Here is a 19,157-nt window from a genome sequence, read left to right as displayed (position 1 = left end):
AACCCAGGTTTTCTAACTCCGAACTCCACTGCTTTTTCCTCTGTATCTCATTACCTCCTTCATGTTCACTCAATAAAATATATTACTTTTTCTGTAATTAAGCATTAAATTAATTAAAACTAATATGTTAGTACACCTTTTTTCTTTTAAATTGTGATTAATATTTCATAGTTGATAACTGTTGTTAGAATACATTTGCAAATTATAATAGCATTTTAGATGGTTTATTATTACCTTTCTTTTCACTTAAGTAAGTGTTTGGGGAGTTTGCTCCGAAAGGGGGAATACTCACATTTAATTATCTTTCTAAAAATTTTTTAATTGAAGTGAAATTCACATAAATGTGAAGTTAACCGTTTTAAACTGAACAATTCAGTGACATGTAATGCATTCTTAGTGTTTTACAACAACCACCTCTATCTAGTTTCAAAACATTTTCATCACTCCGAAAGGAAACTTCATACCTGTTAACCAGTTTCTCTCTATTATTCCCTCTCCCAGTCCCTGGAAACCACTAGCTTGCACTCTATCTCTATAGATTTACCTGTTGTGAATATCTCGTATAGGTGGAATCATACAATTTGTGTCTGGCTTCTTTCACTTAGCATAATGTTTTCAAGAGTCATCCACATTGTGGCATATATCATTACTTCATTCCTTTTTATGGCTGAATAACATTCTCTTGCATAAACATATTTATATTTACTTTCAAGGTGTAAATGGGTCAATAAATGGAAACAATACATCGTCTGTATCTGGTATCAACACATCTGTACTATCCACTACTGCTTCAAGTTCTGTGGGACAAACTAAAAGTATAAGCTCAGGTGGAGGAAATCGAAAATGTAGTCAGGAACAAAACAAAACCCAGCCTTTGGATGCTAGAGCTGACAAAATCAAAGATAAGGTAAGTTGTTCTTTGAGGCACAAATAAATAACAGATCGATATAAGTATTCTAAAGATCAAACCACCTGAATCTATGGAATAACTTTTTATGAATTATCAACTCCTATTTTTATAGATATTCATTTTTGTGGGGTGGTTTTAGTATTATGCATCTAAAAAATTAAAACTGTCAGCACCAGTATAAATAATACAAATAGTAGTCATAGATAAGATTTATTGAGAACTTAACACAGGCCAGTTCTGCTGTAATTGCTTTACATATCATATCTATTTCAATCCTCCTTATACCCCAACTGAGGTAGGTACTATTATTATAAACTGGGAAAAAGAACCCCCAAATAGTTGGCCATTAAGTGGTCAGGATTCAAAGTCAGGCAGGTTGACTCCAGAGCCCATGCTTTAGGAAAACAAAAACAAAAAACCTTTCATTATGGAAAATTTCAAATATACACAGAAGACAGAATAGCATAGTAATCCTGTGTACCCATTATTCAGTTTCAACAGTTACCATCTCATGGCCAATTACATTTCATCATAACCCCAGCTGAATTCTCCTTTTCTCCTTTGCCAGTTAGCACTATGTTAGACCTTGTCAATAGAGGGTCCTAGAGACACACTGGAAGAGCAAAAGCCTTCTGTTCCTGGTTCAAGTGTTTTCTTCTTGATCTTATGCTGTGGCTGCCAGTGGGCGGCTTCCTCACCAGCTGGCGGCTACTCTGCCAGTTGTGTTCAGGAGACCCAGTAGTGTATACCGTCTAGTGAGTTTCACTGACATCCCAGCAGGCAGCTTATTAGTGAGTTTTGCTGGGATGCCAGTGGTTGGCTTTCTAGCTAATTTTACTGTCACCCCTGATAGCAGATTCCCAGCAAGTTTTTCTGGCACTCCAGCAGGTGGTGTCTCCTGTGTACCAGCCTTGATCTGTGATACCTCAGTGAGCTTCTCTGCCATCCAGTGGGCAACAGCCACATCCTTTCCAACAAAGTCTGAAGCTCAGCCTTGGGTGAATGAGGGGTTGGAGAAGAAAGACCCTCTTCCAAGTTTATTTTAGTACCCTACCTCAGCCGTACAGGAAGTGGCTCTTCCCTGCATCGGCTATTCCGGTATTCTTTACAGGTCCCTTTCCCTCTTAGTAGTTCATATTCTGTTACTAGTTGTTGCTTCTTTATGATAAAATTTCCCTGTTCAAATTGATAATGTGGTTTCTGCCTCCTGACTAGACCTTGTCTGCTGTAGAAGCAGTATCAGGAGTAGGGTGGTATGCAGATTGCACATGGTAAATTCACTCCAATATTCTGGTCACTCTAAGCCTTTGGATTTCCTCTTCCACATCATGCCAGGGAAGCTGTGACATTTCAACTTTACTAAATATAGTTCACCACTGTGTCCAGATTTCATTCATCCAACCAAGTAAGCTGAGATACCTCCAGCTACAGGAACTAACACATTATATCCAGAATTTCTAGTAAGTGCACCTGTATTGGTGAATTTGGTCTGCTCCCATTGGTAATTCCTTCTTGAGAGAGAAGTCTTGGTTTATTCTGAGTTAAAGCCTTAGCATCAACTGCAAACATTTCAGAAACAAATATAATAACTAGAGCGATGTCTTTTCATCTACATTTTATAAAAACCACTTTCAGGGCCTGATTTTTCTGGGGGAAGAAAGTCAAAAGTTTGTGATCCTGTAATACCACTTTCTCCATTACCTCAGCTATAATAATGAGGGAATTGAAAAGCTTGTGACACACCATAGCAAGAGCAAGGTATGAGTAGTCACTGATTGCAGATAGCGCTGATCTGAACTTTAAATCTGAACAACATGCCTCCCAGGCTCCAATTTTTAACCCCAAGAAACTATTTTATCAAATTTTTCTTTGTCCTTTCTCAAGACAGCATTGAGCTCCATATATTTTCCAGGATCAGCTAAATAAATAAAGGTTTCTTTCCTTTTGCCCAGCATATTTTATAGAAATACTTCCACTAGATCTTTCAGTTCCCTCTCAACAGAAGATAAATGTTTTCCAGCACATAGCAAGACATATGAGGGTCTGGGGGAAGGTCATCTGGTGAAGCCTCAAAGCCTAATGATACCCATCACAAAAACTCGACAGGACTCTATTTAGGCCCCAAGACAAACATTTACTTTCCTCTTCAAGCCACCCCACTGAGCACTTGAGCAAATGTGATAAAAGACTCTTGGTTGTTTCCTTCCAGGGACACACGTTTTAGGGTCATACTTTCCACCTGTTCCTCTTCAACTGCTCTTTACTCTTTTCCCTTATGATTTGTTTCAAGGGCATTCCCATTAGTATGAGCTCCAAAGGCCTGTCTCTACTGCTTCCAGCTTCTCTGCACGCCAGACGCTGTCTGAAAACACCACCCATTCCTTGCTCCCACGGTACTTTGAAGCAGGTCGTAGACATCGTATCATGGAATATACTTATATCTATATGTATTTCTAAAAGTTAAGCGTCCATGTTTTTAAACCTTACACTATCCTACCTCTTAGAAGTAGTGCTAAATCTAGTAACATCTAGTATCTCTAGTGCCTCCGTAAGGTACAAGGCAAGACTTTGGAGGAATGGATTTGAAACAGATTGTGTCCTTAGTTCTAGTAAGGAATCAATTTTGACATTCCTAAACGAAATTGGTGCTGTTAAAGTAGAAAATATTTCCAGGAGCAGGTATTAAAAACTTGCAGAGGTACCTCTTTAATGATATAAAGAAAGAAATTCCAGGTACCATAGGGGTGTTGATTTACATCTACATAGAAGTAACACTAGAGAGAGATTGACTATCAATGTGAGGGATACTAGAACTTAAGATTTCAGAAGAGTATCTTTGGATAATACATGGTCTGGAATGAATTTGCGTTAGTAGGTTGTTAAATGAAGATGAAGGGAGTTGAAACTGAAGAAGAAAATCCTATACTTTTTTTACCCAATGTTTTTCAGTTTTAAAAACTTAAAAAAAAATTTTTTTTCATCAGCCCTTTTCATGTGTAGTTTGAAAAATGTTCTTCAGCTGATTTTGATAATCCCTCCTGGGAGGCAGGGTTACTTATCTCAGTAGTACTCATTGAAAATCATTGATTAAGTCCAGTTCCCTCACATAGTCTACATGTATATTTAGAATAAATATTAATATTTTAAATTAAACAATTAAAGTAAGTCAACACAAACTAAAATATATTAACATACAGCCTGTTGAGAAAAAAATAAGACAATTCAAGGTTAAGTTCCAGTCCTGCTGCCATACAAATTACTGTTACCACAGCAGCCATAACAGTCTTTTAAACACGTAAGTGATTTTTTATTGTTTTAAAACATCCTATGTTATCACTCTGTCTAATAGTTTCCTATCCCACTAAGAATAAAATCCTTGCCATGGCCCATAAGACCATGTGTGGTCTCACCCCTGCCAGTCCATCCAGCCTTATTTCCTACTGTTCTCTCCCAGGTTTCTGTGCTGTAGCAGGTCTAGCTGACTTTTCCATTCTTTGAACATGTCAAACTTGTTTCCAGCTCATGGCTTTTGCCTTTGCTGTTTCCCCTGTCTTGAAAGGCCCTTTTATCTTTCTGTGACTGGCTCTTGCTCTCCATTTAGGTCTCAGCTCAGAAGAGTCTTACCTGACAACTACATCTAAATGTTCATCCAGCACACACTGTCTACTCAATTATCCTGTTTTAGTCATGGTATTTATCACTAAAAAACCCTTATTTATATTGTTTGTTGATTCTCTTCTCCCTGTTCCCATGAGAGCAGAGTTGCTGTCTGTTTGTCACACCCTTGTATCCCCAGAGACTAGAGCAACTGTGCCTGGTACATAATAGCCTTGAATATGTATTTGTTTTGCTATTGAAAGAAAGAAATATATAGTGAAATGAAAGTTCAAGGAGAGAGTTCTGAAAAGCTTTCCCAGGTTGGTTGGGGGGTGGAGTTTATTATTAATAAACTCTCCTTTGATCATTTTTTTATGAACCTAAGAAGACTCATTTTTAAAATGTATAAATGACAGAAAAAAGACAGACTACCTAATTGTGAGCAGGCAAAAGGACCACCCTCACCCCCCGCACATGTTAATAGGGACCAAGGAGATGGAATTGGTGATATTGAAACTCATTTTTCTCTTTTTCTCTAATACTTGGACTGGTCTACTCATGTCTACTTTTTTTTTAACATGGGTACTAAATTTGTTACCTTATAAAACACAAACCCTTTGCACACTGTTAGAGTATGCTCTGCAAAGACCACCTGCATCAGAATCACATTAAGGGCTTGTTTCATACAGATCCCTGTGCCTTGTTTGGAATTGGGACCCAGGAATCTGCTGGTTGCAGCAACTTCTGCGCTGAATATTATGCTCCCTAAAGCTTTAGAACCCGCACCTCTAGACCCACTCTTGGGGAGTATAGGACCCATCTGTCATACTGCCTTTAAATTAAAACTACACAGATTACTTGGACATTGAAATAGGAGTTTATTTTTTTTCTGCCAAATCACAGTAGCTCCCTCATTCCCTTCCTTACTTAGCCTCTACTAAATCTGAAAGTGATAACTTCAGTTTAGATTCCTTATGACTTTCATAGTCTTGCTATACATGCTTAGAAAACTCACAGCAGATTTTGGTTGCAAAGAAGGAGCGGTTTCTCTGCCAAACAAATGATAGGCTTAATGTTATTATATTACTCTTGTTTCCCTTTCATCTCTACTTTGGTCTTTCTCATCCTTTGATTTCCTTTATTCCAATTCACTTTCTGCTTTACTGTGAGGGAAGAAGGTAGCTCAGGAAATGATGGAAATATTAGCTTATTGAAGGGTTTGTCTGTGGAGGAAGCATTACAGTTGCTAGTTTGGAGCAGTTAACACAGTACCATGGCAAGCAGAATATAACAGGAGTGACTCTCCTCACTCATGTATTTTATATGATTTAAATCAAATTTTAGAAGACACAAAGGAAAGAGTGTAGATTTGCAATCTGTAACTACGGCTTCAACCTGGCATCCTGTTGTAGAGGTGTATTACTGTCTTTTATTCCCCAAACCCAGTAGTTATGAAAGGCTGTATTTCTATTAAGGCCATAACTTTTCTAATTTGCTGCTTTTGTAATTTATTGCTGATTTTTCTGTATCTTGTTCTTTATTTTATCTATCAGCAAACACTATAGAAATGTTCCTAAGTAACTTTGGATTGTACTCAATCTTGTTGCTCTGTCGTTTTGACATTTCTCCTTTTTAGTCTTCCTATTGGCAGAATTTTAACTTTTTCATTGTTATATAGTTATTAGTTATAATTCATCTCATTATTTTTCATCTTTTTATCCACTACCATTGTCTGTCCTTTAAACACACAACTTTCCTTTTATGCGGCCAAATGTCCCTTTCCAGCTTTGGATTTTTATTGTCCTATAGGATTTTAAGTGTTCCAGAAATTAATCTCCTTCTTTATCATATTTTTCTATCTTTTTGATGCAGAAATATTAAAAAACTTAAATTCCTTGACCCTAATTAAAGCAGCCCCTTAAGCCTTTTTCTACCTATTTTATCTTCTCTCCAGTACTTTTTACTCTATGGGATTATTTGCTTTGAAATTAATCTCTGTCTAGTCCACCACCACCACCACCACTAGAATGTAAGTTTCTTGAAGGCAGAGACTCATCTTAGACTTCACTGGAGTCCAGCACCTAGAAAGGTGTGTTTGGCTACTGACTCACTATTTGCACAAAGAAAGAAGACTAAAAGCTAAATGTAGAACATCAGTGTATGTAACCCTTATCATAAATTGCTCTTTTTAATCTGTCCTACATTTTGAAGCATGGCAGTCATATGAGTGTGCATATATGTATACATATGTACATATATACACACTATATTGATGTTTTCAATATTCTATACAGAATATTGTATAGCATATTGACAGTTTATACTTTTTACTGGAGAATTCCTGTCAGATAAGTTAATTTGATCAGTTGGTTGAATAAATACCCTTAAAACATGTGACTTTTTACTTTTTTCTAAAATGACATTTTAGAAAAATGTTTTGAGATTGAAAGTATCATTTAAAAATTAAAAGAGCATACCTCTTACTGAAACTTGAATTTTTTCCAAAAATAGAAGTCTTGTTAAAAATTTTGTCTTTATCCAGAAACCAAGGAAGAAAGCTATGGAAAGTTCTAGCAACAGTGATAGTGATTCAGGCACATCATCAGACACATCAAGTGAAGGCATTAGTAGTAGTGATTCAGATGATCTAGAGGAAGATGAAGAAGAAGAAGATCAAAGTATTGAAGAAAGTGAAGATGATGATTCTGATTCAGAGAGTGAAGCACAACATAAAAGTAACAACCAGGTAGGTACAAATCATTTCATTGGCAATATCTACACATTATTCATATTTAGGAATTAACTGTCTTATCTTAACTCTCAAAGTCTATAAAGTTTAAAGTTAATCATTGCCTTTAGTTCTTCCTTTGGCATAAGAAAAAAGAAGGAGGTGGTGAAACATTTGTAAAGGAACATTTTGTGTATTTTTAAGTGAGTTTTATATATCTATCGTAAGTCATTAGGAACACTTTTTTAAGTACCCGTTTTTTCCTCCATGTTTTACTGCTTGATGCTCTTTGGTTTAATAGATGTTAAGAAGTTGCCTTTTAATTTGTATTTACAGGTGCTATTACATGGTGTTTCAGACCCAAAAGCAGAAGGACAGAAGGCAACTGAAAAAGCCCAGGAAAAAAGAATACACCAGCCATTACCTCTTGTGTCTGAATCCCAGACTCACTCATCATTCCAATCCCAGCAGAAGCAGCCTCAGGTTTTGTCACAGCAGCTTCCATTTATTTTCCAAAGCTCTCAGGCAAAGGAGGAATCTGTGAACAAACACACAAGTGTAATACAGTCTACGGGATTGGTGTCCAATGTGAAACCTTTATCTTTGGTAAATCAAGCCAAAAAGGAAATTTACATGAAACTCATAGTTCCTTCTCCTGATGTACTTAAAGCAGGGAATAAAAATACCTCTGAAGAATCTAGTCCTTTGACCAGTGAATTGCGTTCCAAACGGGTGAGTTAAAAATTATTTATAGAAGAATTTTACTATTATAAAAACAGCTTTTATATAGTCTTATACAAGTTTAAACTGAATTCTACTCTTATTGTTATACTTTCTTAGTCACCAGGAATAGAATATGCACATCAGAAAACTAAATTTCTCTGATTTTATATTTACATACACACCTGTTGAATGTATTTTTGGCAACACAGTCTTGTCCCTTTTTCCCCAGGTTTAATGATTTAGCAGTAAGGGGAGAAATATGTTTGTATTGGACATACTTTACAATTACTTTTGTTTAAAATCAATCCTTTTTTTTCTAATATTAGTATATTCTTTTTTAAAGAAATGAACTCTTGAGTCATTTACCTCTGTAGTCCTATAATTTGTCAATTTTAAGTATAAAAATCCTTTATAAAGAATGCTTTTCCTTTACCATTCTTAATTAATTATATAAAATACAAAATATTTTTAGTAATGTTACTTCTATAAACACCAGAACCACTCTCATCAGAGAATTTTTTTTATCTTTATTTTCTTGCTGTTAGTTTTATATTATAATATTATATAGTCTACAGTCATATGTCCAGAAGAATTCTAGTAATTAAATGACCAGTGCTTTTTATTCTAGAACTCACCCAGACTAGGGAAAAAATATTATTTTTGAACACAGTCTTCTGTCTTTTGGTTATACAAATTATCAGTAGGCATCCTAATCATTGGAAAAAACCTGTAGAGCACTTACTGTTTTGCCAGCCATTCATGGTTTTAAGTGCTGAACATGCGTTTACTCATTGGATACTAACATCTGTAAGTGCCACTAATAATATTATGTCCATTTTCAGATGATCAAATTGAGATTCGTAAGACTTACATAAGATCACACTGCTAGTTGGTGATGGAGCTAGAATTCAAACCTAGGCAGTGTGGTACTAGAATCCTTGTTCTTAATCACTGTGGTATGCTGCCTTTCTTTCTCAAGAAAGTCGCAATGTCCTTGTCCATTGACTTTTATTTTACAGTGAAGAATTTCAGAACAAGGTCAAAGAAAAATGACTTGAGCAAATCAGGCTCTTTTGAGAAGCTAAATGAGTAGTTCTCAAGACTAAGTGTACATTAGAATCACCTGGGAAACTTTAAAAATGAACTAACCACCAAAGAACAGTTTAAAATCAGGATCTCTTGTGTTGAGAGTGAGGTATTTACATGTCTAAAAAGCCTCCCAAGTGACTCAAATGTGCAGCCAAATTTGAGAACCACTGATCTAAATGGAATGACCAGTGGTATCATAATATCACACATATGAGAACTTGTAATGCATGGGTCAATCATAAGGAGTTATTGTTATTGGCATCACATTATTGACTCTCCTTGAGAAATTAAGCAAATTAAAAATCACATTGGGTTATTTTAATTTTTCATTAATATATATTCCACTTTAAGATAAATGAATTTACAGAGCCATATCAAGTTACTTGCATTATGAAAGTTTTCTTAATTTTTTCAAAGAGTTTCTTAAATTCTTATTTAAAGATTTTCATATGACTGCCTATTAGAAAGTCATTTATTAAACACTTGCTTATTTAAATGTAGCCAAGCTAGGCTTTCTACACATATGATCTTATGTAATCCTTACAAAATTGTGTGAGGTAAAGAAACTAAGGCTCAGAGAGGTTAAGTCACTTTTCAACATCATATAACAAGTTAAGAGCAGGCAGGTTTTTAAACCAAGATCATTCTGATTTCAAAGCCCATGATTAAGATGAAATAATTTGGTGTTTCTGAAATGATAATGGTTGTTAACGGGAAATATTTTATGTGAATGGGCATTCACAGTAGACTCAACTCTCAATGACTTTATCTACATTTTATTGGTATCTACTATTGAGTTAAAGGGTATTTTTAGAAATATTTCTCTTTCATCAGTTCTCTTTCTTTATGCAACAGTCTAACATAGAATTTTGCTTGATTTCTTATGATAGTCTCAATTGTTTCATGCTTCCTGCTATGTATCTGGCTCCCACACTAGTCTATGATTTTCTTCAGTGTTATTTAATCATTGGATCCTTTCATACCCTTATACTGTAGACATTTAATTTAAATCAATATACATTAATCGTATATAAAGACCAGGAGTGAAAAATCTTTATCAAGTTTTGCCTAGAGGATTTTTTATCGCCTTTCAGAGACTCAGGTAAGAACTAGGGGAGCAAGAGCTTGGAGGTAGGACAAAGCTCCGAACCTCTCTCTTCTCATACTCCTGTCACCCAAGGGGATATCTTAAAGTAGCAGGATATTTGCTGCTATACAGGTCTCTTTTTTCTCCCCTCCTACTTTATGTACACCCCCAATATCAAAAAAGATAACATGTTTGCTGTAAAAAAGTTACTGATACTAGTCTTGGGATAAAATACAGTGATCGTTGGTTATTTTCAAAAACCTTCAGATGTCAGCATATGAGAAGTGATTCTTCAGAGTTATAGAGTGAGAAACAATTTTAGAAAATTAAAATATAAAATTTAAAACTAAAGGGAAAGTTTTTATTTTCATTACTCTTTTGATCCTATGTATTTGGAAAGAATGTTTACTACCTATTAAAAAAAGAATACAAAATGATTATGTGACAAAATTTTGTTCTAAGAAATGAAAATACACTAAATTTTTCTGCTAAAAATTTAAATCAGTATATGTATAAAATATGAAGTATAAGTACATTATATGTATACTCATAATATATATAATATAAAATATTTGTTTCATATAAATATTAAGTAAAATTATATTAAAGTATTTTATGTAAAAATTTTGCTATAAAATTCTTGTAAAACGGTAAACACAATTATGTAGTATAATATTCCATATTTTATTCACTGAATAAATACCAATTAAGCAGTTTCTCTTTGTGAGGCATTGCCTTATGTATCAATACAAATATTATGTGACAGTCTTTGTTTACAAAGTATTAACTTAATTTTCTAAACAAATACAGTGAGGATAAGTTAAATAAGGTAAAGAAGTTTATATGGGAATTTCTTACTGCTTATTAGTACTGGTGCTTTAAAATATTTAATAAGTCATTCTATATGGCATTCCATCTGCATTTATACTTGTGAAATAACCCACCACAAGGCTTTGCTGACTTGAGTGTTAACAGCCCGGGTCCAATGCTGACACTACTGCTGATTTTAATTTCAAGACAACCATTTTCATTACAGAATTTTACCTTTCAAAATTCAACTCTATTTCTATCAACTTGATATTTTAATCATCCTACTTCAGTTTGTTTTTTTATATTTTAATTATACGAATTTAATGAAATTCATATGATGTTATTCTTTTCATGAAGATTCTGATAGCCAAATAATTTTTTGTTTCTTATTTACATATGTATATTTTATGGCTTAATGCTTTACAAAATAATTTTTCCCAAGAAAAGTATAAATTTTCTAAACTATTTTCTAAACTCTTTCCAATGCTAATGTGCTGAAGGCACTCAAAAGTATATCCCACAGAATGTTGAGCCAGCCTTCCCACTAACCTCAAATCATGATTACTGTAGGTAATACAGGATACAATAAAAGGGGGTGTAAAGGAGCTCAACAATAGAGGCAATGAGTGCTTTGGGCTGGGACAAAAATGGAAAGCTTCTTGGGTTGGATTTTGAATAATGAACAGGATTTCATCTGCTTGAAACTTATTAGAGGAAGATATTTCATGCAAAGAAAATGGTGATAGCAAAATGTGGAGGTGGTGAAAGTATGACATGCACAGGGCATGGCAAATAGTCCACTTGGACAACAAAGGTAGTAAAAAGTAACTTGAGGATCAGATTTAACTGTTTAGGGTTTATAAAGTTGGCAATGATATGGAAGAGACACTAAAGGTTTTCACCAAAGAGCTAATATAATAAAATACAGCTTATATGACGAGAAAATTGGCATTGGCATATAGCATATATTGAGAGTTGGTTAGGAAGAAGTGATAGTATAGCTTAAATTTGAGCAATATTTCAATGAGAGAATCCAAACCACATAGTAATATGGCTGACTTGGAAAAAAGGAAAGTAAAAGATGTTTTGAGAGTTTCAAGTTTGGGTTATTGAGAAAAACAGGAGCTATAGTAATAAGAGGTGGGCAGTCAGGAAACATGTTTTGAAGCAGAAAGACTAATTGAATTTTTAAATATATTATGTCTAGCAAGATTCAGGAACCAGCTAGTCAGTATTGCCACTACTTTTATAGCACTAGTATATCATGATTTAAATTTGTATATGAGTAGCTGTTGTCAGATACAGAAGGCAAAAAAATGTAGTTTTTGTTCTTATGGTACATTATTGTTTTGTTTTTTTAAACTTATGTTTCAACAGGAACAATATAAACAGACATTCCCAGCTCAGTTAAAGAAACAGGAGTCATCCAAGAGCCTGAAGAAGGTTATTGCAGCTTTGTCAAATCCAAAAGCAACCTCTAGTTCACCAGCACATCCAAAACAAACATTAGAAAACAACCACCCTAATCCTTTCTTGACAAATGCACTTTTAGGTAATCATCAACCAAATGGAGTTATTCAAAGTGTCATTCAAGAAGCTCCTCTGGCACTTACTACCAAAACTAAAATGCAGAGTAAGATTAATGAAAACATTGCTACTTCAAGTAGCACCCCTTTTTCCTCACCTGTAAATCTGAGTACAAGTGGGAGAAGAACCCCTGGCAATCAGACAGCTGTCATGCCCTCTGCCTCTCCCATACTGCATAGTCAAGGGAAGGAAAAAGCAGTTAGCAATAATGTGAACACAGTAAAAACACAGCATCACTCTCATCCTGTAAAATCTTTAGTGGAACAGTTCAGAGGAACAGATTCAGACATTCCTAGTAGCAAAGATTCTGAAGATTCAAATGAGGATGAAGAGGAAGATGATGAGGAAGAAGATGAGGAAGATGAGGAAGATGATGAATCTGATGACAGCCAATCAGGTTATTTTCTATTTTTAAGTTTAAAGTATTTCTCTAAATGCTATATGAACCAAAACATTTTAAAGAGGTTCTTAATTCACAGACTGAAAATCATTGTCACTCACTGTGTTTCACACAGCTATGCGCCTTTCTATAATGAGTGGGAAAATACAGGAATAATTGAAGTTGGAAATCCTAAATTAAGTTCTCAGCTCTGTTATTCATTTAACATTAAACAAATAACTTTAAATTGAATATAAATAATTCATGAATTAAGAAATTCAGGAACTTGCTTAATTTTCATTTAATTCATGACCACTCATTTGTCCTTTCTTTTTCATCTCTTCTGCTGCTTGTTATATTGTGTCACTAGATATTTTGAATAAAGGTAAATTGTAGTCACAGTCATTCAGAAAATACCAAAAACCTATATCCCTATGAATATTTGTTAGCAACACAGAATGTATTTAATAACATATATAGAGTACCCCCTGATTTTATTTTGATTTACTTTCTAGTTTTCTTTTTAATTTCTTTTTGTTTTATTTCCTCTTAACTCTCCTTCTTGTTCCACAGAAGGTTGAAAACACAAAACATAAGATAGCTTAAAATTTAAATGCAAAGATGAAATACATATTATGAAAGTTTTTGGATTTGTTCCTAGTCAACCACAAATCCAATTGTAAATTTTCTATCTACCAATATGAAGAGGAAAATATAGTCAATTATACAATTTTAAAAGTGTCTATAAGGTAAAAACAACCTACTTGCTCAGGGTAAGAACAGCTTTTCCTGATAATATTTTTCCTAGGGTTCCCATAAACACAACTTTGCATGATAGATAATGGATATCAATATTAATAACTTTCAAAGATAATTTTTATAGTGAACTTCAGTGTAGACAGCTAGTACTACACAAAAACAATTCCACAGAAGCTGTTTTCTGGGACCGATTAAGATACAGTCCAAGTATTAGTCCTGTGTTATCAAGTTTAATCCAGAAATAGATTTTACTTATCTGTAAGAATGGATGCATTTATAGGACTGCATTGCTGGCATGAACTTAAATTATTAAATCATTAAATTATTCCCCACAGTTATTTCTGTAATCCTAGTCTTTTGTAAAGCCTGAGAAGCTTGATGAAATCTTGCAGCTAAATAGAATAACTGTAACCCCCAAAGCCAAGCATCTCCCTGCAAAAATTGTTTTCTTTGGCCTCAAAGCCCAGAAGAAAGGATAATAATAGTTCCAGAGTTCTCTTCCTCATACTGAACCTAGTATACTTCTTAAGCTACTAGAATCTATTAATTTAAATAATCAATTCTGTTTCCTCTATACTTTGGCTTCTTTATTAAAAGTGCTTTTGAAACCACTAAGCAAAAACTCATCATGTGAATACTGTCATGTGAGAAGAACTGTTTTATGGTTTGAGTAAAACAGTTACTTTTAACAAAGAATTTTGAGGATTTATGGCCTGCATACATTGTACTCAAGTAGCTTTTAAGATAGTAATTTTTACATTTACTCTTCAGAAGAGTTGCTCACTTGAGTTCTCAGTCACAGATGCTGATTCCTGAACTATTCCATTTAGATACAAACTGCAAACTGTTGGTGATTATCTAGTTATAATATACAAATGCTTCTTTTACTTCCCAGAATCAGATAGTAATTCAGAATCAGATACAGAAGGATCAGAAGAGGAGGATGATGATGATAAAGACCAAGATGAATCAGATAGTGATACTGAAGGAGAGAAAACTTCAATGAAACTGAATAAAACAACTTCCTCTGTCAAAAGCCCTTCCATCAGTCTCACAGCTCACTCAACACCTCGTAACCTCCACATAGCAAAAGCCCCAGGCTCTGCTCCTGCTGCCTTATGTTCTGAATCCCAGTCACCTGCTTTCCTTGGCACACCTTCTTCCACACTTACTTCAAGTCCACACTCTGGTACCTACACTTTATTTTTATTATTGTGAAGTAGAAGTCAAACCATAACAAGAATTCTTATTTATACAGTGTTCTGGGGATGATCTCATTGGAATCAAGGGCTAGATTTTAGGTTGGCTAAGAAAGGTCAGCTTGTATTTTCAAAGGATATGACTCATTTCCATTTTTATTTTCTGTGCTTCCAATTTAAGAACCTGATTGATGGCAGCTTTTGAGTTTGCATACTTTCCTGTTTTTGTGTTCAGTTTATGCTTCTAGAATTTGGAGTTTGACAGTGGACTTTTTTGTAATTTATAAAAATGAGCTCACTTGGTTACTTAAGGTACAATTGCATATCTGCCCAACACATAGCCAATGTCATTTGTATTAGTGAGTTAGCATTAGCATTCCTTTAACATGCCATATCTTTTTTTTCTATTTGACCTTTTATAAACTTTCAGAGGTCTTCATTAAAAGGTTTTACATTAATACTCCCAAATCTCTATTCTCATTCAGTAGCTAAGAAAATATAGATGTGTATAGTAAAATATTATATTGTTTTACATATTTCACTGTTTTCTTGAAATTTTCTAGTTTTGTTTTCATTTGCCACAAACCAATATGATATCCTACTAATATAAGATGTGTGCATTGTCATTGGTGAAGCTTGATCATTATCTATGAAAATGTTTCCACATAATCATAATCCTATTCTTTGTACTCTAGATTAATTAAAAGTGTTTTTTACTGTAGATTCATATGGCTATAGAAGTTATATTATTTTAAAATGTATGATGCAGATGTTGAAATTTTTCAGCATCTTAAAACTCATATTTTCAAAGAAAACAACTGTACATAGTTTTCCGAAACCTCTGTCTGCTATTTTCCTCCTACTTCTTTAGCCATTTCATTAATAACAAAATGACGGGAAAGCTGTATATTTTTACCTTGCATTGTCTTTTCATTAGAGAGAAATACTAGTTATTCTGTCATGCAGACCAAAGAAAAAAGAAAAACACAATGTGTTTTGTTGAAAAGAATCTAAAAATAATGCACAAGTTGCAGAAATACACTAAATAATTCAAGTCATTAAGATATATTATTCAAAGAAAAGTTTCAAAACTATCAAAAATTTTTCGTGTATGTAAACTAATCTTTTATGTTAACTGGTTGAATTTTCTTGAAGGCACTTCCAAAAGAAGAAGAGTAACAGATGAACGGGAGCTGCGTATCCCTTTGGAATATGGGTATGCAAAATAAGATATATCTTTATACTTCCCCCCACATATTTAGGCATGTTTGATTTCTCATTCTCTACTATTAATAAGAGAAGTGAATATACTGCTTAGTATTTGTTAGAGCAGAGGAGCAAAGCTGATATATCTGAAGTTGATATACCAGAAAAAAATTAAGACTAATTTCTGGGTTTAGGTATGACAGATGGGAACATATGCATCCAGGTGGGAATATGACTGAAAAAATCACAAGAGCAAATCATTTGGCAAAGAGCAGAGACACAGTTAAGAGTGTCAGAGGTTTTTGTGAAGATAGATTTAAAGGAAGGTGAAAGCCACTGTGGGCGAAACTGAGGGACTTGAGCAGAGTTTGGCTAAAATGGTTGAATAGGAACTGAGAATTCTCATGATCCCCAAAGAGCAGAGAGCCAGGTTTACTGTATTCTCATTTAAAGCTTTTCAGGTGTAAAAAATCAGTACACATTGACACATGTTACTGAACATGTCCGAATACCCAACGTAATGCCAGTATGATCTCTTAAAAATTTAATGGAGTTTAATATTTGTAAATTGAGCCTTTGATTAATTTTTAGTTGAATTACTTAGCAAAAATATCTAAATTATTTTAATAGTAAATGTATCTGAATTGCATGACTGGCTGTTTATATTTGTTTTCTTTGTATTTTTCATGTTTTCTAAAGAGGATGTGTTCTTAAACTTTTTAAAATTTTTATTTTTAAAAGCTTTCTTAAAATTATGTACGTGATAACCCTCATTTCTATTATGTGTAGCTGGCAGAGAGAGACAAGAATAAGAAACTTTGGAGGGCGCCTTCAAGGAGAAGTAGCATATTATGCTCCATGTGGAAAGAAACTTAGGCAGTACCCTGAAGTAATAAAGGTACATACTTTTCACCAAATAACACACATTTGGTGCCTATTAAGCATGCTAATGGAAAAAAAGGTACACTCCTTTCTCAGATAAAGTTCCTTGATACAAAATATTCTCTTGTATGGGACTAATGAATGTGCTTAACCTAAATTGATCTCCTGTAAATCCATAGCCCCTTGATAGAATATGCAAAACAGTAGTGTCCTGAAGATAGCTATACATCAGAGCTGGGTTGTAATTATTAAAACCTGAAGTGGAAAAATATGTGATTTTTTCAGTATCTCAGCAGAAATGGAATAATGGATATCTCAAGGGACAATTTCAGCTTCAGTGCAAAAATAAGAGTGGGTGACTTCTATGAAGCCAGAGATGGACCGCAGGTATCCACTTTTTAAAAAGTACAGTCTTTGAACCAAAAAGTAGTAACATAACCTAAATGAAGTAAATTTCACTACACTCTGGAGCATTGCCTTTTGTTAGTTAATTCGTGTAGCTATACATATAACTTTGTGGTAAACACTCACAAGACCTCAATTTACTATATTTCAGTAACAAGGAGCTTTGACATTTTTTTCAAATTTCTTAAGTAAACTTTTTCCTGTTTGTTAGTTCTGTCATTAATTTTATAGTTTATACAGGTATAAAAGTATCTGTATGTTCATGAGAAATATAGGAAAACCTTAATTCCCTGAAAGGTAAACAGTTTTTTGAAAATTAATTTGAATAGGAAAAAACATGTTGTTATAAGTCAGTCCAAGAGAGGATAAATATGCCTTCGTTTTTGGAAGGATCTTGTCCATTTGATTATGCCATACTACATGATTCATTGTCACAAGTTTGATAATTTTTGATGGGGGTAGGGGGAATTCCATAATATTAAATGAGTGAAATTTCTGCTTTTTGCAGAAATTGAATTTTTAAATAATTATACACATTTCTGAAATTATGACCACAGCTCCCTTTGAGCTTGAGGATTAAGTACACAACCTCACCAATCAGCACAAAGAACTTACCACTGAAACCTTGTTTCCTATATGTGTCCTTTAATGGTTTGCCTTTGTTCCTTACTTAGATTCAGCTACATATGCATTTTATTCCCTTTAACTTTATTAGCGCCATTGAAAGAGGTCATAGCTATGGACTAAGGAGACCTAGATTCTTGTTAACCCATGAAATAGTTTTGTGATTTCAAACAACAAAATAATGCCCACTTTTTCTTCAGTTTCTTTATCTGCAGAATAGAGACAATCATAATTTTACTTCTGCCTCATAGGATTATGGTGAGGTTAAAAATGAGATCATACGCGTGAAAATATTTCAAAAGGTTAAAATGCTCAACCAACTGAAGTTGTTATTTTCTTTCTTGATTGAACCTTTCTCTCTTTTGGCCCATTATAATGCACAGAAAGATTTTTTCTGGCAATTAATATTTTCTGTTGTGAATAGGCAGGCTTTTCCATACTATCTTACCCTTTAATTTTATAGTTATAGAAGTAGAAAAGGCCTTCCTAATTCTGCAAGAAGTTCATTTTGAGAGCTCAAAGATTAAGGGAGTTTTCCAAGATTACACAATCTCAACCAGGCAGAGACATAATTGAACTCAAAATTTCTAACAAGTGTTATTTTGCATTCATTGTGTAACCTATTTTCCATTGTTGTCCATGACTTTTTATGTCCACATCCACTTGTTTCTTTGCTAGTATTTCTAAAATGCCAAAATATATTCATCTGAGGTTTAACTTATTTATGGAAATATATTCTAGGATTTTTCTTTTATAAACTTAAAAATGTGTCTAACTTGGACTAAATTTGTCACCAAACAGATTCTCGGAATTTTAGTGAACCACAGTGTTATTTTACACACTCCATATATACTAGATCAGTTTTTAAGTCACAAAACATATTAGAAGGCAATAATAATTTTATTTTAAAATTCTCATTTTTTAAATCTTTTGATTTTCATGTTGTCATAACCTTACTTGTTTCATTTAAATATGCCAAAGATATCTTTATGTTTTTAAGTTCAATAGAATTTTATTCTGAGAGGAAAGCTAATTGCTGTCCAATACATAAAGGACTTTTAATTTTTTATCAGTGATAATTAGACTTAGTCTATAAAGCCTTATTAGGCAGAACAGAATGTTCTTTGACATCCATTCACTTTTTATTAAATATAATCAGTGTTTTCCAAAGC

At 33.8% G+C, this 19,157-nt stretch overlaps 1 protein-coding gene across 1 annotated transcript in view; it reads left to right on the top strand.

The window, feature by feature from the left end:
- BAZ2B (bromodomain adjacent to zinc finger domain 2B) overlaps positions 1–19,157 on the top strand; it is a 306,538-nt gene that overhangs the window by 193,309 nt on the left and 94,072 nt on the right. Inside the window, exons 6-12 of the mRNA XM_055088045.1 lie at positions 714–907; positions 7,050–7,253; positions 7,572–7,967; positions 12,322–12,928; positions 14,565–14,858; positions 16,024–16,084; positions 16,864–16,972. Coding sequence (XP_054944020.1) covers positions 714–907; positions 7,050–7,253; positions 7,572–7,967; positions 12,322–12,928; positions 14,565–14,858; positions 16,024–16,084; positions 16,864–16,972 — 1,865 coding nt within the window. The remainder of the gene's footprint in view (positions 1–713; positions 908–7,049; positions 7,254–7,571; positions 7,968–12,321; positions 12,929–14,564; positions 14,859–16,023; positions 16,085–16,863; positions 16,973–19,157) is intronic.

Source organism: Physeter macrocephalus, chromosome 2, assembly GCF_002837175.3.
Source record: "Physeter macrocephalus isolate SW-GA chromosome 2, ASM283717v5, whole genome shotgun sequence".
Taxonomy (NCBI): domain Eukaryota; kingdom Metazoa; phylum Chordata; class Mammalia; order Artiodactyla; family Physeteridae; genus Physeter; species Physeter macrocephalus.
The sequence above is the reverse complement of the archived record's forward strand: the minus strand, read 5'-3'. Positions and strand labels throughout refer to the sequence as shown.